General features: G+C 41.3%; 2 protein-coding genes across 2 annotated transcripts in view; both read right to left on the reverse strand.

The window, feature by feature from the left end:
- PLPPR5 (phospholipid phosphatase related 5) overlaps positions 1-21,738 on the reverse strand; it is a 168,816-nt gene that overhangs the window by 79,636 nt on the left and 67,442 nt on the right. The gene's annotated exons all lie outside the window — the stretch shown is intronic.
- On the reverse strand, positions 19,828-20,914 carry LOC132480982 (E3 ubiquitin-protein ligase RNF114-like). Its single transcript, XM_060085632.1, is given in 1 exon segment — positions 19,828-20,914. A coding segment is annotated over 1 exon segment (687 nt). The 5' UTR covers positions 20,909-20,914; the 3' UTR covers positions 19,828-20,221.

Consider the following 21,738-nt stretch of genomic DNA (forward strand, 5'->3'; position numbering starts at 1 on the left):
GGCTCCGGATGCGCAGGCCCAGCGGCCATGGCTCACGGGCCCAGCCGCTCCGCGGCATATGGGATCCTCCCAGACCGGGGCACGAACCCGTATCCCCTGCATCGGCAGGCGGACTCTTAACCACTGCGCCACCAGGGAGGCCCCATAGTCTTTATTTTAAAGTCTATTTTGTCTGATATGTGAATTGCTACTCCAGCTTTCTTTTGATTTCGATTTGCATGGAATAACTTTTTCCATCCCCTCACTTTCAGTTGTATTTGTCCCTAGGTCTGAAGTGGGTCTCTTGTAGACAGCATATATACAGGTCTTGTTTTTGTATCCATTCAGCTAGTCTATGTCTTTTGGTTGGAGCATTTAATCCATTCACATTTAAGGTAATTATCGATATGTATGTTCCTACTACCATTTTTTTCACTGTTTTGGGTTTGTTATTGTAGGTCTTTTCCTTCTCTTGGGTTTCCTGCCTACAGAAGTCCCTTTAGCATTTGTTGTAAAGCTGGTTTTTTGGTGTTGAATTCTCTTAGCTTTTGCTTGTCTGTAAAGGTTTTAATTTCTCCATCGAATATGAATGAGATCCTTGCTGGGTAGAGTAATCTTGGTTGTAGGTTTTTCCCTTTCATCACTTTAAATATGTCCTGCCACTCCCTTCTGGCTTGTAGAGTTTCTGCTGAAAGATCAGCTGTTAACCTTATGGGGATTCCCTTTTATGTTATTTGTTGCTTTTCCCTTGCTGCTTTTAATATTTTTTCTTTGTACTTAATTTTTGATAGTTTGATTAATATGTGTCTTGGTGTGTTTCTCCTTGGATTTAACTGTATGGGACTCTCTGTGCTTCCTGGACTTGATTGACTATTTCTGTCCCATGTTAGGGAAGTTTTCAACTATAATCTCTTGAAATATTTTCTCAGGCCCTTTCTTTTTCTCTTTTTATTCTAGGACCCCTATAATTCGAATGTTGGTATGTTTAATGTTGTCCCAGAGGTCTCTAGACTGTCCTCAATTCTTTTCATTCTTTTTTCTTTATTCTGCTCTGCAGTAGTTATTTCCACTATTTTATCTTCCAGGTCACTTATCCATTCTTCTGCCTCAGTTATTCTGCTATTGATTCCTTCTAGAGAATTTTAAATTTCATTTACTGTGTTGTTCATCATTGTTTTTTTGCTCTTTAGTTCTTCTAGATCCCTGTTAAATGTTTCTTGTATTTTCTCCATTCTGTTTCCATGATTTCGTGTCATTCTTACTATCATTACTCTGAATTCTTTTTCAGGTAGACTGTCTATTTCCTCTTCATTTGTTTGGTCTGTCAGGTTTTTACCTTGCTCCTTCATCTACTATATTTTTCTGTCTTCTCATTTTTCTTAACTTACTGTGTTTGGGGTCTCCTTTTCTGAGGCTACAAGTTTGTAGTTCCCATTGTTTTTGATGTCTTCCCCCAGTGGGTAAGGTTGGTTCAGTGGCTTGTGGAGGCTTCCTGTTGGAGGGGACTGGTGCCTGTGTTCTTGTGGGTGGGGCTGTATATTGTCCTTCTGGTGGTGTGTTTTGGGGTGTCTATGACCTTATTATGATTTTAGGCAGCCTCTCTGCTAATGGGTGGGGTTGTGTTCCTGTCTTGTTAGCTGTTTGGCATGGGCCATCCAGCACTGGAGTTGCTGGCCATTAGGTGGAGGTGGTCCTTAGCATTGAGATGGAGATCTCTGGGAGGGCCCTCGTCGATTGATATTTCATGGGGCCAGAGGTCTCTGGTGGTCCAATGTCCTGAACTTGGCCTCTCTCACCTCAGAGGCTCAGGCCTGACACCAGGGTGGAGCACCAAGACCCTGTTGGCCACATGGGTCAGAAGAAAAGGGAGAAAAAAGGAAAGAAAAGTAAATAAAATAAAATAATTAAAATAAATTTTTTTTAAATTATTAAAATGAAAAAGTAATTGTGGGGCTCCCCTGGTGGCACAGTGGTTGAGAATCCACCTGCCAATGCAGGGGACACAGGTTTGTGACCCAGTCTGGGAAGATCCCACAGGCCGTGGAGCTGCTAGGCCCATGAGCCATGGCTGCTGAGCTTGTGCATCCGGAGCCTGTGCTCTGCAGTGGCAGAGGCCACAACAGTGAGAGGCCCGCATACCGTCAAAAAAAAAAAAAAATTGTGGGGATTTAATCTGCTGCTCCTGAGTCTACATTGAGAGATTTCTCTTTCCCTTCTTTGTTCACACAGCTCCTGGGGTTCAGCTTTGGTTTTCGCCCCACCTCTGTGTGTAGGCTGCCCTTAGGCTTCTGTTCCCACCCAGACAGGACGGGGTTAAAACAGTGGTTGATTAGGGGGCTCTGGCTCACTCATGCCGGGGGGAATGAGGGGTACAGTAGTTATAACTGGTATGCAGGGCGAGCCTGCGGCGGCAGAGGCCAGCATGAGTTGGCTGGGAAGTTATCTCTGGGTTATGGGACCCTGGAAGTGGCAGGCTGCACAGGCTCCCAGGACGGGAGATGTGGATAGTGACCTGTGCTTGCACACAGGCTTCTTGGTCGCTGCAGCAGCAGCCTTAGCATCTCATGCCCGTTTCTGGTATCTGCGCTGATAGCCGTGGCTCGCGCCCATCTCTGGAACTCACTTAGGTGGTGCTCTGAACCCCCTCTCCTCGAGCACCCCGAAACAATGGTCTCTTGCCTCTTCGGCAGCTCCAGACTTTTTCCCAGACTCCCTCCCGGCTAGCTGTGGCGCAGTAACTCCCTTCAGGCTGTGTTCACGCAGCCAACCCCAGTCCTCTCCCTGGGATCTGACCTCCGAAGCCCAAGCCTCAGCTCCCAGCCCCGATCTGTCCCGGCGGGTAAGCAGACAAGCCTCTGAGGCTAGTAAGTGCTGGTTGGCACCAATCCTCTGTGTGGGAATCTCTCCGCTTTGCCCTCTGCACCCCTGTTGCTGCACTCTCCTCTGTGGCTCCAAAGCATCCCAACTGCCCACGCCCCGTTTCCACCAGTGGAGGGGCTTCCTAGTGGGCAGAAACTTTTCCTCCTTCACAGCTCCCTCCCAGAGGTGCAGGTCCTGTCCCTATTCTTTTGTCTCCGTTTTTCTTCTTCTTTTGCCCTATCCAGGTATGTGGGGATTTTCTTGCCTTTTGGGAAGTGAGGTCTTCTGCCAGCATTCAGTAGTTGTTCTGTAGGAGTTGTTCCACATGTAGATGTATTTCTGATGTATTTGTGGGGAGGAAGGTGATCTCCACGTCTTACTCCTCTGTCATCTTGAAGGTCCTCCCGATACCCTTTAAATATTTGGTGGATTCCTTATTTAGTCAGTGTAAACCAGGAGGAAAAGCTGAACTTTAGGAGTTTAGTAACCTGGGCTAAAATGTCAGTCTACCACTGATTATTTCTGTGACCTTAGACAGATTACTTAACTTCTCTGAATCTTAGTTATATCATTTTTTAAATGAAAATGACAATAACAGTTTGTAGGATTTAGCACAGTTATCTTACAAGGAGTGTAAGTTTTATTACTGTCACAAGGCACCATGAAGATTTTTGTTTGCTCTGTGCCAGGAAAAAACCTAAAGGATTAAAATGATATATTTTGATTAAAACTACATTTGCTGGGAGAAATAATAAATTGAATTGCCTAACTTATGTGCATGGGAATAAAGGTCCTTAAACATATTGCATTTGAAAAACCAAGGGTGGCCATCCATTTTCTTTACAATATACTTAATGGGTCCCTAACAAAAGATTACATAATCACAGACACAAAATTTATCATGTAGTTGATGTCCCTGAATGGGTAACGCTAGGGAGTCACAAATGTGATATAAATTAACAACAAGCTCAGTGTTCAGGAACAGCTGTTACACACAGTTAGGATCAGAATATGCTTAGTGACTCAGCTGCCCCCAGCACAATGGCCGACTGATGGTTTGGCTGTGAATAACAACCCCTTCATCACTGACACGTTTACTTTATCCTTGTAGTGCAGCCGTGGCTGGTTTTACATGGAGACCATTTCTCTCCAGTATGACCCCCATGATAAATATATTGTACACACGGCACTTCGTCCATCAGCCAGAAGAACAAAAATTCCTTTACTTGACATTTTCTCTGTCATCTATAAAATCATTTCCATCATTTAACAGCCGTTTCCATTCACCAGATAAAATAGTAAGATAATATTTAGATAAAGATAGGCTTCTGTCTTATTTCTGATTGGGATACAAGGAAAAGAAAGTTATGTGACATGTGAGGAGTTACATGCAAGCAAAAGGAATTTGATTCCTGTGATTGTGAGAACTCCATTATCTCTAAGATTTAAAATTCTCTAACTGGTAAGTAAGAAAGTGAAATTAATAAGTAAAAGACCAACCTAGAGGCCTTTAAATACAACAAAAACATGCACTAGACTGTTAGACGAATTGAGGAATTAGTTTTGGTTTAACTTAAAGGCAAATGAAGAAAGTAGAACCTACTACACTATTAAAATATTCAAATAAGAAATTTAAGTTTAATATCAGAGATAAGAAGTTAGTGGTAAAAATGGTAAAAGCACATCTCAAATATCTCTGACAAATCCTCAAAACTGTTTAAATTTGTAGTTAAATCTTAGGACTCACAATGTTTCTCAGATTTTCTTTAGCTAAGGAAAGAAGCTATAATGAATGGATAAGTGATTATCCAAATACACGATCTCTGTATTATATGCACTATGTATAATAATCTATATATCATATGAATTATAAAAAATTAAAGACTAAGAACTGGAGTACAGATCTTGAGATACTCTCTTAAATTATACAATAATAGGAAAAGACTCATAAGACTTAAAAAGAAAATGTAATAATGTAATAAGGAAGAGAAATGTGTGAGAGAAGACATGCTCCCCTGGTCTCCCCCAACCTCACACAGAGTCTCATAGTTACTGGGAGTATATAATAAAAGACAGTATATATATGTTTGCAATTAGCAACAAAGTACTTTACCCATTTCACACAAATAATAAATATTAAATATAACAGTGTAAAATCTGAGAGTGTGCTTTTAGGATATTGCTGACCTCATTGCTAACCCTCATCTGTGGCTAAATCACAGGGGGAGAAGTTTTCCTCTATGGTCCCACAGGTCGTAGAAGGTGACTTTTTTTCCGCCATCTCATGTCTTGAAACTTCTCTCCTCCCACCCCTCAATTTTCATTCAACTAAAAGCCGCCTAGATTCATTTCCATTGTGCCCCCATCCGATCTCCAATTCTCACTTCACTCCTCCTCAAGAAGAAGGATTAAATGGAGAGGATGAACCCTATGGGTGGCCTCTCTTCTCCCATGCTCCCCACCAGCTTTCATCCCACACCTCAAGAAGCTCTAGGCTTGGGGTACATGATTAGCTAGATGTTAAAAGATCCCTCTCTCTTTGATGCCTGCTCTGCACCTCAAATCACATTCCCAGTCTCTGTTCCAGCTGTTGTGGGGAGTGAACTCATTCTCGTTTTGCTACTCGGCATTTTGTTCATAACAATTATGAAAAGACATCATTTTTGTATTGAAACAATATATATTTTTTCCTCCTTTGCTAGCTTATGAGGGATAGAAATACCCTTTCCTCTTTGTCACCTCAGTGGCTAACACGGTGCTTGGCTCACTCTCAATAACTAATTAATCACAATAAAAGTTAAGATCACCTGAATGCTTACTATATGTCAAGGACTGTACTACATGCAGTACTTGTGTCAATCATGTAATCCAAATAATTCCATGACTTTTGTACTTAACAGCAGAGGTAACTAAGACACAGAAAGGTTAAGTAACTTAGGTTAAGGTTAAGTAGCCCATGGACTTATGGCTAAGAGTGATGAAGCAGGGCTTCAAATTCAAGCAGTTAGGTGCCAAGTCCATGTTCTGACCACCACCATGCCATATGCAGTAGCCTCTACCTCTGTCTTGGAGGAGGGCATGGCTTGAGGGGTTCTTCAAGCGGAGGTGAGAGCATGCACAAAGGAGAAACTGGAGGAACTGAAAATCAGTGTGTCAGACTGAAGGTTTGGTGGGTGGCATGTGGGCGAGTGCTGGGAGGTGACCGCAGAGAGGGCAGTGGTGGGAGATCAGTCTGGAGGGATAGGGATCATGTTTCCAAAGGCTCTGTATGTTGATGGACCTAGAGGATATCATGCTTAGTGAAATAAGTCAGAGAAAGACAAATATTATATGATATCACTTATATGTGGAATCTAAAACATAAAACAAACAAATGTATATAGTGAGACAGAAACAGACTCACAGATATGGAAAACTAACTAGTGGTTACCAGTGGGGACAGGGAAATGGGGAGGGGTAAGATATGCATATGGGATTAAGAGATATAAATGACTATGTAATAAGCAACAAGGATATACTGTATAGCACAGGGAATTACAGCCATTATCTTGTAATGACTTTTAATGGAGTATAACCTGTAAAAATATTGAATCACTATGCTGTACACCTGAAACTAAATATTATAAATCAACTATACTTCATTAAAAAAATAGCATATGTTCGTTCACAACAACAAAGAAATAAAAATGGCTTTAAAAAGAAAAATAAACAAGAAAAAAACACAAAGCCTTTGTGTGTCAGGTGAAGGAGTTTGGATTTTTATTAAAAGGAAAATTGAAAGCCATTAAAGGGACATCAGTAGATGATAGGACAAGATCTGAGTTTTAAAATGTCACTTTGGCTGAAGGGGTTCCAGGTGTTGGACCGTCATATCCTGAACTGGAGTAATGGCTGTAATTATGAACAGATTAAGTAAATATTTAGGGAGTTGAACTGGTAAGATGTGGTGGTTAACTGGATGTGTGTGTGTGTGTGTGTGTGTGCACGTGCATTCATGTGGATGAGTGTGAACTGAGTGCAGATCAGTGGGGGTGGAAAGTAAGGTGAATGAGGAGGAAAGCCACAATTAGTCCCAGGTGAATGAGGAGTAAAGCCATAATTAGTCTCAGGCCACAACAGAAGTTTCCAGTGAGGAAATCTATATTCCTACCTAAACAGACAATTATGTTCACACATTCACCAGGAATCAAAACATTCTACCTGTTTCATCATGGAAACGTTGTACTTCATGGTAGTCCTATAGCATTATTAGTAATATACATTAAGTATATAACATTAATGAGTTAAACAGGCTTTTGAAGGCTGAGCTAGGTACCAAAACTCCATGTAAGACATGTCTGCCATCAGGTAAAGTTTCAAAAAATAAGTTAAAATACTAGACTGGAACTCAAGGAGAGAGGCAGCATCAGACATCAACCCTGGCAGCACCTTAATCTTGGACTTATAGCCTGCAAACTGTGATAAAATTAGTTCCTATTGTTTAAGCCACCCAGTCTGTGCAATTTTATTATGGCAGCCCTAGCAAATTAATAGAATCCTCCCCCTCCCAGCTACATCTAAGTATTAAGCACCATGAGATTAAGGGCTGAATGCCTTTGTCTTTGAATCCTTAGAACATCATAGGTGCACAATAATTTTTTGATAAATTAATGAATACATACTGAATCAATTGTTATTGTCAGTGTTTTGGAAATAAACCAACTAATAATTGTTTCATTGTTTAAATTTCTTCTTTAAAACGTGGTACAAGTGCTGAAAATTTATGTAAAAATATAGTGAATCAAGATCTTACTTTAAGCCCTTTTAGACATTTCTTGTCAGACACTAAGATAATTGATGGCATTGCATATTACTGAAAAGCTGAATCTAGACCTGTGAGTTTAAAGGAAAAGACAAAGGTCACTGCTAAAGAAAAACCTTGGGAACTGTGTGACCATGAAGTCTATACAAGTCAACAGTGTGATAAAGCAAGCAAGCAGGGAAACCAACACAAATGAACAAAAACTACTGCCATCTTAGGTTTATGTGCACTGGATCAGTTTTGAAGGTGCTTGTGTAAATATTAGATCTTTGATGTCCCTTAGTATTTATATTTGTAAAGCATTTTACGGTCATAGAATTATAGAATTGCGAAATAAGCAAGTTTCCAGAAAATCCAGATGTTTCTAAATCATATTTCATGAATTCTTAGGGAATTCAAAGAGGGGCTTCTAGATCATTCATGAGGAAGTGTGATGAGAGGATTACATGATTATATGTTACCAGGACTGGTTATTTAATTTGCAGGGTCCAGTAAAAAGTGAAAATGCGAGACCTCTTGTGGAAAAACCCACCAGACCTAACAAATGAAGAGGATATTGGCAGTCTACCTGAAAAATAATTCAGAATAATGATAGTAAAGATGATCCAAAATCGTGGAAATAGATTGGAGAAAATACAAGAAATCTTTAACAAGGACCTAGAAGAACTAAAGAGCAAACAAACAATGATGAACAGCACAATAAACGATATTAAAAGTTCTCTAGAAGGAATCAATAACAGAATAACTGAGGCAGAAGAAGGGATAGGTGACCTAGAAGATGAAATAGTGGAAATAATTACTGCAGAGCAGAATAAAGAAAAAGAATGAAAAGAATTGAGGAAAGTCTCAGAGACTTCTGGGACAACATTAAACACACCAACATTGAACTATAGGGGTCCCAGAAGAAGAAGAGAAAAAGAAAGAGACTGAGAAAATATTTGAAGAGATTACAGTTGAAAACTTCCCAAATATGGGAAAGGAAATAGTTAATAAAGTCCAGGAAGTGCAGAGAGTCCCATACAGGATAAATCCAAGGAGAAAAATGCCAAGACATATATTAATCAAACTATCAAAAATTAAATACAAAGAAAAAGTATTAAGAGCAGCAAGGGAAAGCATCAAATAACAAACAAGGGAATCCCCATAAGGTTAACAACTGATCTCTCAGCAGAAACTCTGCAAGCCAGAAGGGAGTGGCAGGACATATTTAAAGTGATGAAAGGGAAAAACCTACAACCAAGATTACTCTACCCAGCAAGGATCTCATTCATATTCGACGGAGAAATTAAAAGCTTTACAGACAAGCAAAAGCTAAGAGAATTCAGCACCACCAAACCAGCTTTACAACAAATGCTAAAGGAACTAATCTAGGCAGGAAACCCAAGAGAAGGAAAAGACCTACAATAAAAAACCCAAAACAATTAAGAAAATGCTAAAAGGAACATACATATCGATAACTACCTTAAATGTAAATGGATTAAATGCTCCAACCAAAAAATATAGACTGGCTGAATGGATATAAAAACAAGACCTGTATATATGCTGTCTACAAGAGACCCACTTCAGGCCTAGGGACACATACAGACTGAAAGTGAGGGGATGGAAAAAGATATTCCATGCAAATGGAAATCAAAAGAGAGTTGGAGGGGCAATTCTGATATCAGACAAAATAGACTTTAAGACAAACAGATGTATACAAAGACTATTACAAGAGACAAAGAAGGGCACTACATAATGATCAAGGGATCAATCCAAGAAGAAGATAAAACAATTGTAAATATTTATGCACCCAACATAGGAGCACCTCAATACATAAGGTAAATACTAACACAATCATTGTAGAGCAATTTAACACCTCACTTTCACCAATGGACAGATCATCCATAATGAAAATAAATAAGGAAACACAAGCTTTAAAAAACTCAATAGACCAGATAGATTTAATTGATATTTATAGAACATTCCATCCAAAAACAACAGAATACACTTTCTTTCAAGTGCTCATGGAACATTCTTCATGATAGATTATGATTTGGTCCACATAATCATTAGGAATGTCAAGACGGTGAGAGCAGAGCATCAAAACCAACCACGGGGTCCTCCTGAGCACGGGCCCCCATGTGACAGCACAGGTTACACACCCAATGAAACTGGCCCTGCTTATTATGATTTCCATTTCAGAGAGTCACTTGGAAAACTACTGGAAGAATAAATGGATTACAATGGGCAGGAGGAGAGGCTATTAGGAAAATTTTATTGGTAATCCAGGCATGCTACGATGAGGGCCTAAACCATGTTTGTAGGTGGGATGAAGAGAAGTTTTTCATGCTGAAGTAATACCTCCAATGACTCTTCAACTTTACTATTTAACTTTCCCTATTTTAATTATATTTGTAAATAACCCCAAAACTATCATCTTAACACCATAGACCTTCATGAAATGAAAATACCCAATAAGAAAACTTTATGGAATAAAGAAAATCAATTACAGAATGAGTTTAAAAGACCCTGTGATTCTATGTTAAAAATGGCCCAGTTGAATTAGTGGGTGTCACCGTAAGTTAGTTAAACTTAAATACTGTGAATATATGAGCACACTGGGGCCATCGAGAACACTTAAGTATAAGAAGTATGCCTGATTTACGTGCAGTGGCCATCTTTAGCATTTTGGCAAGTGCACTGTGATTTCTGGCTCACCCTAAGAAACCAGCCAGGCTGGAACAACGTGCGTTATACCATTGCCACAAGGGAGTCAAAATTATGCTCCTGGGAAACTACAGAGACATTAGTCACCCAGAACAAAGGGTCCCAGGTAAGGGACCTGGAATTCTGCACTGTCAGCACTCCAGGTGTGCACCTTAGTTTACTGGCTGTACCAGGGAGGAAGTGCAAGGGAGTGGCTCAGAAAATACACTTGGGGAGCATTCTGGGTTCAGACTCTGGCTCCAACAAACACTGGCTGTGTGACTCTGGGCAAGTTATTAAATTTCTCTGAGTCTCAGTTTTTTCATCTTTAATTTGGGAATTATAATATATCCATAGTTTACAAGTGTGAGGACTGAACAAGCTAATCTATGGAAAGCACTTAGCACAGTACTGGCGCACACAGTAAAAGCATGTCACTTATTATTCAGCTATTCACACAAATATGGTGGACCCCTTTTTAGGGAAAGCAAGAGTCAAAAGGGCCTTAAGTTTTAGGGCTTTTTTGTGTGTATAAGGAGTATTGTAAAGTTGACCGCTGGAGGGTCCAAGGGGGTGCTGTACCAGATGCTGAGGCCGTGGTCATCACCAGTCACAGCTCAGCTGTGGACAGGGACCCTACCAGCCAGCATCCCTGTGAATCCAACTCAGCTGCTTTCACGTCCACAGGCAGTGACAAGTAACTAGGATCACTGAAGGGTGTACAAAAGGACCTCCCCACCCTCAGGATGTGCATGGACCCACTGCAGGCACCATGTCCAATTACGAGATTGATTAAAGGCTTACCCAGTTGAGATGAGAGTGGCAAAGAGGCTCCACGGGAGGGCCTTTGGGGGAAATATATAAACGCCAAGGTGTATGTCCATTTCCTCTCTTGGCTCTAATAAAAGTGCCATAGAAAGTGCAAATGCTTAATTTATTTAAGGAATTAGGAGGAGCTTCAAGATGGCAAAAGAGTAAGACGTGGAGATCACCTTCCTCCCCACAAATACATCAGAAATACATCTACATGTGGAATAGCTCCTACAGACCACCTACTGAATGCTGGCAGAAGACCTTGACCTCCCAAAAGGCAAGAAACCCCCCCCAACTGGGTAGGGCAAAAGAAAAACGAAAAAACAGAGACAAAAGAACAGGGACGGGACCTGCATCTCTGGGAGGGAGCTGTGAAAGAGGAAAAGCTTCCACACACTAGGAAGGTCCTTCGTGGGTGGAGATGGTGGGTGGCAGATGGGGGAAGTTTCAGAGCCATGGAGGAGAGCGCAGCAACAGGGGTGCGGAGGGCAAAGCGGAGAGATTCCCGCAAAGAAGATCGGTGCTGACCGGCACTCACCAGCCCAAGAGGCTTGTCTACTCACCCGCCGGGACAGGTGGGGGCTGGGAGCTGTGGCTCAGGCTTTGGAGGTTGGATCCCAGGGCGAGGACTGGGGTTGGCTGCGTAAACACACCCTGAAGGGGGCTAGTGCACCATAGCTGGCTGGGAGACAGCCCGGGAAAAGGTCTGGAACTGCCAAAGAGGCAAGAGGTTTTTCTTGCCTCTTTGTTTTGGAGTGCATGAGGTTGAGGGGATTAAAAGCACTGCCTAAACGAGCTCCAGAGATGGGCATGAGCCATGGCTATCAGCGCAGACCCCAGAGACGGGCTTGAGATGCTAAGGCTGCTGCTGTAGCCACCAAGAAGTGTGGGTGCAAGCACAGGTCACTACCCACACCTCCACTCCCAGGAACCTGTTCAGCCCGCCACTGCCAGGGTCCAGTGATCCAGGGACAATTTTCCCGGGGGAACACACAGAGCACCTCAGCCCAGTGCAACATCATGCTGGCCTCTGCGGCCATAGGCTTGCCCCACATTCCGTACCCCTCCTTCCTCAGGCCTGAGTGAGCCAGAGCCCCCCAATCAGCTGCTACTTTAACCCCGTACTGTCTGAGCGAAGAACAGAAGCCCTCAGGTGACCTACATGCAGAGGTGGGGCCAAATCCAAAGCTGAACCCCAGAAGCTGTGCGAACGAAGAAGAGAAAGGGAAATCTCTCCCAGCAGCCTCAGGAGCAGTGGATTAAATCTCCACAATCAACTTAATGTACCCTGCAACTGTGGAATACCTGAATAGACAACAAATCATCCCAAATTGAGGCAGTGGACTTTGGGAGCAATGATATATAATTTTTTTTGCTTTCTCTCTTTTTGTGAGTGTGTATACGTATGCTTCCATGTGTGATTTTCTCTGTATAGCTTTGCTTTTACAATTTGTCCTAGGTTTCTGTCTGTTCATTTTTTGTTTTGTTTTGTTTTTGTTTTTAACTACAGATTTTAGTGCTTATCATTGGTGGATTTGTTTTTTGGTTTGGTTGCTCTCTTCTTCTTTTTTTTTTTTTTTACTACTTTTTAAACTTCTTTTTTTTTTTTTTTTTGTGGCACATGGGCCTCTCACTGTTGTGGCCTCTCCTGTTGCAGAGCACAGGCTCCGGATGCGCAGGCTCAGCGGCCATGGCTCACGGGCCCAGCCACTCCGCGGCATGTGGGATCTTCCTGGACTGGGGCATGAACCTGTGTCCCCTGCATCGGCAGGCAGACTCTCAACCACTGCACCACCAGGGAAGCCTGAATTTCTGTTTATTTTTAATAATTATTTTTTATTTTTCATTTTAATAACATTATTCTATATTACTTTATGTTATTTTACTTTTTGCTTTCTTTCTTTCTTTTTTTCTCCCTTTTATTCTTAGCTGTGTGGATGACAGGGTCTTGGTGCTCTGGCCGGGCATCAGGCCTGTGCCTCTGAGGTGGGAGAGCTGAGTTCAAGACATTTGTCCAACAGAGACGTCCCAGCTCCATGTAATTTCAAACGGCAAAAATCTCCCAGAGATCTCCATCTCAACACCAAGACCCACTCCACTCAATGACCAACAAGCTACAGTGCTGGACACCCTATGCCAAACAAGTAGCAAGACAGGAACACAACCCCAGCCATTAGCAGAGAGGCTGCCTAAAATCATAACAAGGTCACAAACACTCCAAAACACACCACCAGATGTGCACTTGCCCACCAGAAAGGCAAGATCCAACCTCATCCACCAGAACACAGGCACTAGTCCCCTCCACCAGGAAGCCTACACAACCCACTGAATCAATCTTAGCCACTGGGGGAAGACACCAAAAGAAACAGGAACTACAAACCTGCAGCCTGAGAAAAGGAGACCCTCAAACACAGTAAGTTTAGCAAAATGAGAAGACAGAGAAACACATAGCAGATGAAGCCTTGGTAAATTTAAGATAATTGAAATCATATAAAGTATCTTTTCTGACCAAAACACTATGAGACTAGATATCAATTACAGGGAAAAAACTGTAAAAAATACAAACACATGGAGGCTAAACAACACAGTACTTAATAACCAAGAGATCACTGAAGAAATCAAAGAGGAAATCAAAAAATACCTAGAAACAAATGACAGTGAAAACATGACAACCCAAAACTTATGTGATGCAGCAAAAGCAGTTCTAAGATGGAAGTTTATAGCAATACAATCCTACCTTAACAAACAAGAAACATCTCAAATAAACAACCTAACCTTACAGCTAAAGCAATTAGAGAAAGGAGAACAAAAAAACCCCAAAGTTAGCAGAAGGAAAGAAATAATAAAGATCAGATCAGAAATAAATGAAAAAGAAATGAAGGACACAATAGCAAAGATCAATAAAACTAAAACCTGGTTCTTTGAGAAGATAAACAAAATTGATAAACCATTAGCCAGACTCATCAAGGAAAAAAGGGAGAAGACTCAAATCAATAGAATTAAAAATGAAGAAGGAGAAGTAACAACTGACACTGCAGAAATACAAAGGATCATGAGAGATGACTATAAGCAACTATATGCCAATAAAGTGGACAACCTGGAAGAAATGGACAAATTCTTAGAAAAGCACAACTTTCTAAGACTGAACCAGGAAGAAACCAGAAAATATAAAGAGACCAATCACAAGCACTGAAGTTGAAACTGTGATTAAAAATCTTCCAACAAACAAAAGCTCAGGACCAGATGGCTTCACAGGCAAATTCTATCATTTAGAGAAGAGCTAACACCTCTCCTTCTCAAACTCTTCCAAAATACAGCAGAGGGAGGAACACTCCCAAACTCATTCTACGAGGCCATCATCACCCTGATACCAAAACCAGACAAAGATGTCACAAGGAAAGAAAACTACAGGCTAATATCACTGATGAACACAGATGCAAAAATCCTCAACAAAATACTAGCAAACAGAATCCAACAGCACATTAAAAGGATCATACACGATGATCAAGTGGGGTTTATCCCAGGAATGAAAGGATCCTTCAATATATGCAAATCAATCAATGTAATACACCATATTAACAAAGTGAAGAATAAAAACCATATGATCATCTCAATAGATGCACAGAAAGCTTTTGACAAAATTCAACACCCATTTATGATGAAAACCCTCCAGAAAGTAGGGATAGAGGGAACTTACCTCAACATAATAAAGGCATATATGACAAACCCACAGCCAACATCGTCCCCAATGGTGAAAAACTGAAACCATTTCCACTAAGATCAGGAACAAGACAAGGTTTCCCACTCTCAGCACCATTATTCAATATAGTCTTGGAAATTTTAGCCACAGCAATCAGAGAAGAAAAAAAATTAAAAAGGAATACAAATCAGAAAAGAAGAAATAAAGCTCTCACTGTTTGCAGATGATGTGATGCTATACATTATATAGAGAATCCTAAAGATGCTACCAGAAAACTACTAGAGCTAATCAATGAATGTGGTAAAGTAGCAGGATACAAAATTAATGCACAGAAATCGCTTGCATTCCTATATACTGATAAAAAATCCAAAAGTAAAATTAAGGAAACACTCCCATTTACCATGGCAACAAAAAGAATAAAATACCTAGGAATAAACTTACCTAAGGAGAAAAAAAACCTGTATGCAGAAAAGTATAAAACAGTGATGAAAGAAATTAAAGATGATACAAATAGATGGAGCAATATACCATGTTCTTGGATTGGAAGAATCAACATTGTGAAAATGACTATACTACACAAAGCAATCTCCAAATTCAATGCAATCCCTATCAAACTACCACTGGCATTTTTCACAGAAGTAAAACAAGAAATTTCACAATTTGTATGGAAACACAAAAGACCCCGAATAGCCAAAGCAATCTTGAGAAAGAAAAACGGAGCTCAAGGAATCAGGCTCCCTGAATTCAGACTACACTACAAAGCTACAGTAATCAAGACAGCATGGTACTGGCACAAAAACAGAACTGTAGATCAATGGAACAGGATAGAAAGCCCAGAGATAAACCCACGCACATATGGTCACCTTTTTTTTTGATAATGGAGGCAAGAATATACAATGGAGAAAAGACAGCCACTTCAATAAGTGGTGCTGGGAAAACTGGACAGCTACATGAAAAAGAAGGAAATTAGAACACACCCGAACAGCATACACAAAAATAAACTCAAAATGGATTAAAGGCCTAAATGTAAGGCCAGACTCTTAGAGGAAAACATAGGCAGAACACTCTATGACATAAATCACAGCAAGATCCTTTTTGACCCACCTCCTAGAGAAATGGAAATTAAAGAAAAATAAACAAATGGGACCTAATGAAACTTAAAAGCTTTTGCCCAGCAAAGGAAACCATAAACAAGACGAATAGACAACCCTCAGCATGGGAGAAAATATTTGCAAGTGATGCAACTGACAAAGATTAATCTCCAAAATTAACAAGCTGTTCATGCAGCTTAATATCATAAAAACAAACAACCCAATCCAAAAATGGGCAGAAGAGCTAAATAGACATTTCTCCAAAGAAGATACACAGATTGACCACAAACACATGAAAGAATGCTCAACATCATTAATCATTAGAGAAATGCAAATCAAAACTACAATGAGATATCATCTCACACCAGTCAGAATGGCCATCATCAAAAAATCTACAAACAATAAATGCTGGAGAGGGTGTGGAGAAAAGGGAATCCTCTTGCACTGTTGGTGGGAATGTAAATTGATACAGCCACTATGGAGAACTATGGAGGTTCCTTAAAATACTAAAAATAGAACTACCATACAACCCAGCAATCCCACTACTGGGCATATACTGTGAGAAAACCATAATTCAAAAAGAGTCATGTACCACAATGTTCACTGCAGCTCTATTTACAATAGGCAAGACACTGAAGTATCCTAAGTGTCCATTGACAGATGAATGGATAAAGAATATGTGGCACATGTATACAATGGAATATTACTCAGCCATATAAAGAAACGAAATTGAGTTATTTGTAGTGAGGTGGATGGACCTAGAGTCTATCATACAAGACCTAGAGTCTTGTCTGAAGTAAGTCAGAAAGAGAAAAACAAATACCGTATGCTAACACATATATATGGAATCTAAAAAAAAAGAAAAAAAAATGGTCATGAAAAACCTGGGGGCAGGATGGGAATAAAGATGCAGACGTAATAGAGAATGGACTTGAGAACATGGGGAGGGGGAAGGGTAAGCTGGGACAAAGTGAGAGAGTGGCATGGACTTATATACACTACCAAATGTAAAACTGATAGCTAGTGGGAAGCAGCCACATAGCACAGGGAGATCAGCTCAGTGCTTTGTGACCATCTAGAGGGGTGGGATAGGGAGGGTGGGAGGGAGGGAGACACAAGAGGGAGGGGATATGGGGATATATGTATATGTACAGCTGATTCACTTTGTTATAAAGCAGAACCTAACACACCATTGTAAAGCAATTATACTCCAATAAAGATGTTAGGAAAAAAAAGTCTGTACCAACAAATGAAATAAAATTTAAACTTAAAAAAAAAGGAATTAGACCTGTTTATTCAGAAGAATCAATCCAGTGCTTTGTATAGGAACAACCTCTGAGTATCATTTTCTAGATCACTATAATTAGAGATTATAGATTTATTAGGGGGCAATGGGAAAACATCTATTTAAACATCGTAGTTACAAATAATAAGCATTTAAAATAGGGTGTAATTGTTTGAACCAATCAACATACGTTTCTAGTGTGTATTATACTTATGCTACTGCTAGCACTGTGGTGGTTATAAAGAAATGGTCTCTAACCTCAGTGAATTTATAATCTACTGGAGGGAGAAATACATAAATAACAAAACAACTGGGCAAAACTTTACCCTTTTTAAGTGCTAATTTACCAAGCCTTCCCAGATCAGAACATGCGCAGTGGCATACTAAGGGCAGAGTGGGAGCAGCAGTCTGCCCCAGGTGCAGGCAATAAAGGGAATACAATAATAAAACCAACTGTCTAACTGCTTTCTATAATTGCCAGGCAATTCTAAACAATGTCAGTGAATAGGGACTTCTGCCCCCCAGGATATTTTGTTGGTTGTGGCAGATTGTATCCTTCAAAGATGGCTGCAACAGTCCCGCCATCCCCTTGCTCCCTTGCCATTCCCTCATTAAGTGGTGAAGTCAAATTCTTCTCCCTTTGAATCTGGGTAGTCTTATGACTTGCTTGTAAACAACAAAGTGCAGCAGGTGTGACACTGTGAACTCATAAAAGCCAATGAACTTCTGCTTTGTTCACTGGAACACTCGTGCTTGGAGTCTTGTAGGAAACCTGACCATTTGGGGCAGCCATGCTCTGAGGAAGCCAAGACCTATGGAAAAGTCATATATAAGTAGCCCTAGCCTTTAAGTCCTCCCAGCCCTAATGCAGCATCTGAATGAACAATCCTTCAGATGATTCCATGCCCTAGATATCAAGGTGCCCTTGGAGCCAGCCTTTGAGTCTTCTCAACTGAGGCCAAAAACATCATGTAGAAGAGACAAGACAGCCATGCTGCATCTTTTTTTTAATATCTGACCTACAGAATCTGTGAGTACAGTAAATTGTTTTATTCCAAGTCTGGGATGGTTTGTTAAGGAGCAATAGTAAGTGGAACATTGGTTTAAGCTGAAATAATTGATGCTGTTACTGACGAGTGTTTATATATATATATATATATATATGATCTTCAAATCAGCACATTTTGACTACATAATCTCTAATAAATATTGTATTGTACATGGAAGTTAATTTGTCTTTTTATTTTGGATAAATTATGAAATTTATTTATATTTCACCTTTTAAAAGCCAGAACATAACAAATGTCACTTTCTGGAAAGTCGCCTTATTAGAAATACATGAAATGCACTTAATACAAGGAACTCAGTTTCTTGGTATCACCAGTGAGACCACCATCATCAGGTCCCGCAAATGAAGGTTTTGTCAAATTTCCCTCTAAACTTAGACTGAGATGAACTTCTTCCAGAAATTACATTGAAGAAGCTGACCATAACATCAGGGCCCTCCCAAGCAACAGCACATTAGAAAAAGTTACTTTGCCCCCAAAGGGCCCGTCTTTGCTGGGCCCTGGGCACGTGCAGCTCTCGCTGGCAGGTAGCGTGAGGCCCACAGCGCAGTGCACAGGCCCAGAGCCCCTTGTCATCTGAAACCTCAGCCACTGACCAGAAACAATGTCCATATTCAGACAAGAGATCTAACAAGGAAAAATGAACCTAAACCCAGATGCCTTTTGGTGGATCAGAAGCTCTGCTCCTACAGATCAGACAGCCCTTAGCCTCGTATTTATTAATATTCGTGAAACAGTCGAACTTCAGGCTTCCGGGGGTATTAGCAAAGCGAGTTTCCAGTGGACAGCTTCCATTACCAACTGCTCCCAGGAAGTGTGCTGTGCCTTCTGAGCAGCGTGTCTTGTCAGAGACAGCGGCGGCGATACCAGATCTCCCCAACCCCTCCGCTTTAGAAGGCAGGTCTTCACACACCAACTTACGTGTTGAAGCCAGTTCTATAAGGAAACCATTCGTGATAGAAAAGCAACACGCAGTTTAATCTAAATTACCAAATAAAAGAACTAGTATCCACTGGACCCCCCAAACTTCTTATTCATCTGAGGACTCCTTTTTGTGCTTCAAGGACAGGAACATAAGCAGGCTCCCCAATAGAGAAGCAAACATAACCAAGTCACTGGAAAATACTTCATTAGTTTGAAAATCAGAACCAAAAAGCTATGGCCCTCCCACCTCACTTAGCTGACCCTCCTCCTCACTTATGGATAAATGGAGTTTAACTTTCCTAAGCCAGAAACACTTACTTTCACTAAAAATATGCGGTTACACCTTTATCCTAAAAAGGCACCATGCAGGCATTTAAGACTGAACCAGTTAATCCTAAGGGTGTGCAGGAATGATAGGAAAATATCACTGAGCAAAACTTCCAGCACCAGACCATGTTAAGTCCAGAACATTCACGCCAACAGGACGTGTGAAATGTTTCCCATGAGGTAACTCCAGCTTCTGGCAGCTGCTGCCAAGGACCAACTAACAAGAACTTGCACAGCACAGAAGGAGCTCCATCACTGATCAGATGCATTATTGCCAGAGCTCACACACCGCGGGGACAAGGAGAGGAGACGCTTGTCTCATCTGTGCTATTCATGACCCAGAAAAGGTCCTGGCTGGCTCAGAGGACCTGAGAGGTCAACATCGAACACGAGGCTCAAATGTGAAACAAGGACAGGTGGAGAAGCTGGGTTCCCTTCCAAAAAGGAGGCAGAAGCTGCAGGACGTGGCTGAGGAGCAAGACCAGACATGTGACAAGCAGGGTAAACAGTAGGGGAAGAGCCCAAAGGAAAGGAGGGCTCTGCTCTGGGGACTTGTTCCCCGTCGGAAGTGACCCTGTCTTAATACCACGGCTCACTTCCAGGTCTATTGTACATTTAGGTGGAGGAGTCACACGTTTCCCGCTGAACACGTAATGGAAGCTCTGGAACATGAGCCCCAGCAGAGCCTGCTCACTGGTCGATGATGGAGCGCTGCAGCACCTGGTTCATCTTGTCCTCCTCATCCACGTCGTAATCCACGAAAGTGTCATAAGAAAACCGGTGCCGGCGTTGGCTGTGCTCTATGAAGTTGGCGCTGCGGTAGTTAGGGTCTCCCCAGGGCATCGAGGCACATATCGGACAAACCACAGATTTAGTGTCCGTGCTATGGAACAACTTGCAGTGTTCTACAAGTCCTTCTTGATCAAAATTCTTCTCGGGACGGTAAGGACAAGGAAAAGTGTAACGGTTTGGGACATTTCTTGGCTGAAGGGACACATCCTTGGTGGTGGCCTTCACACCTTCCATGATGTAATTCTAGTATTTGGAACAGGTAGCCACATGCGCACGGATCTTGCATAGGAAGAAATTTTTATGGCAGCCATGGCAAGAAGTCTCTGTGCTCTCAATCTGCCGCTCGAGCTCCACGGCTCGGAGACCAGGTGCCAGAGTGCTGCGACACACCCCACAGACAGGCTTCTTCGGCTTCAGACATTTCTGCAGGCATGCAGAGAGAAAGACGTGTCCACAGGGCACCTGCACCGGCTTCTCATACACCTCTAGGCACACGGGACACGTGAAGTGGCCCAGGGGGTCGGCCTCCGCTGCGGGCCCTGCCAGCTGCGAACCACCATCACGGTCTGGCAGTTGCGCCGCCATCTTGCTGCCGCTGAGCGCAGAGCAACTGCAGCCGAGAAGGAGGAGCCCCCGTGGAAGTTAATTTGAACTCCCAGCTATACTTTCGACTTCTGGCATGTGGACTCAGCCACACATACTCATCTGGAGAGGAAGTCTGTAAAGGTTGGGAACCATTCAAGCTCACTTTGGTCATGGAGTGTCTCAAACCCCTATGGTGCCACATTTAAACAGTAGATTTGAGAGGGGAAAAAAATGAAGCTTAGTAACTGTAAAGTTGAAGAAAAAGACCGTGAATTATTTTGATTCTGCCAATCTATGTGACTACTTGGAGTTTTTATGTTTAACTTAATGAAACGATGTAATGAAATAATAAGATACTTCAGCATAATAAAATCATAAAATAATAGAAATGCAGAGTATAGTGTTTTTATCGGGTAAGTGCAAACTTTAGTTCATACATGAAACACTTTACCAAATTTTAATGCCTTTAAAATTAAAACATTCTTATTTGTCTATCTTAAACCTGAAAAAATGAATCAATAAAATAATGATTATTACTGTTATCATATAACTATTACTGAAAGTAATTTTTCCATTTAAAGGAAGGGATGCTAAAGAACGGTGTGCTTTGGTGTCAAATAGGCTAGGTGTGCTACTGAAGACAGGTAGAGTAATTTCAATTAAAAAGATGAGACTAAACTTCAAAAAGGAGATCAACCTTGCTCTAGGTTATAAAGGTAAAGAGCGTGTTTCTTTTCACCACAAAATGTTTGAACCCCCTTCCTTAGAGTACACCTCCTATATGGGAAGCACAGACTCTATCCCACCACTAAAGCCAACAAGAGCTGGAC

This window comes from Mesoplodon densirostris, chromosome 2, assembly GCF_025265405.1.
Source record: "Mesoplodon densirostris isolate mMesDen1 chromosome 2, mMesDen1 primary haplotype, whole genome shotgun sequence".
Lineage (NCBI taxonomy): Eukaryota > Metazoa > Chordata > Mammalia > Artiodactyla > Ziphiidae > Mesoplodon > Mesoplodon densirostris.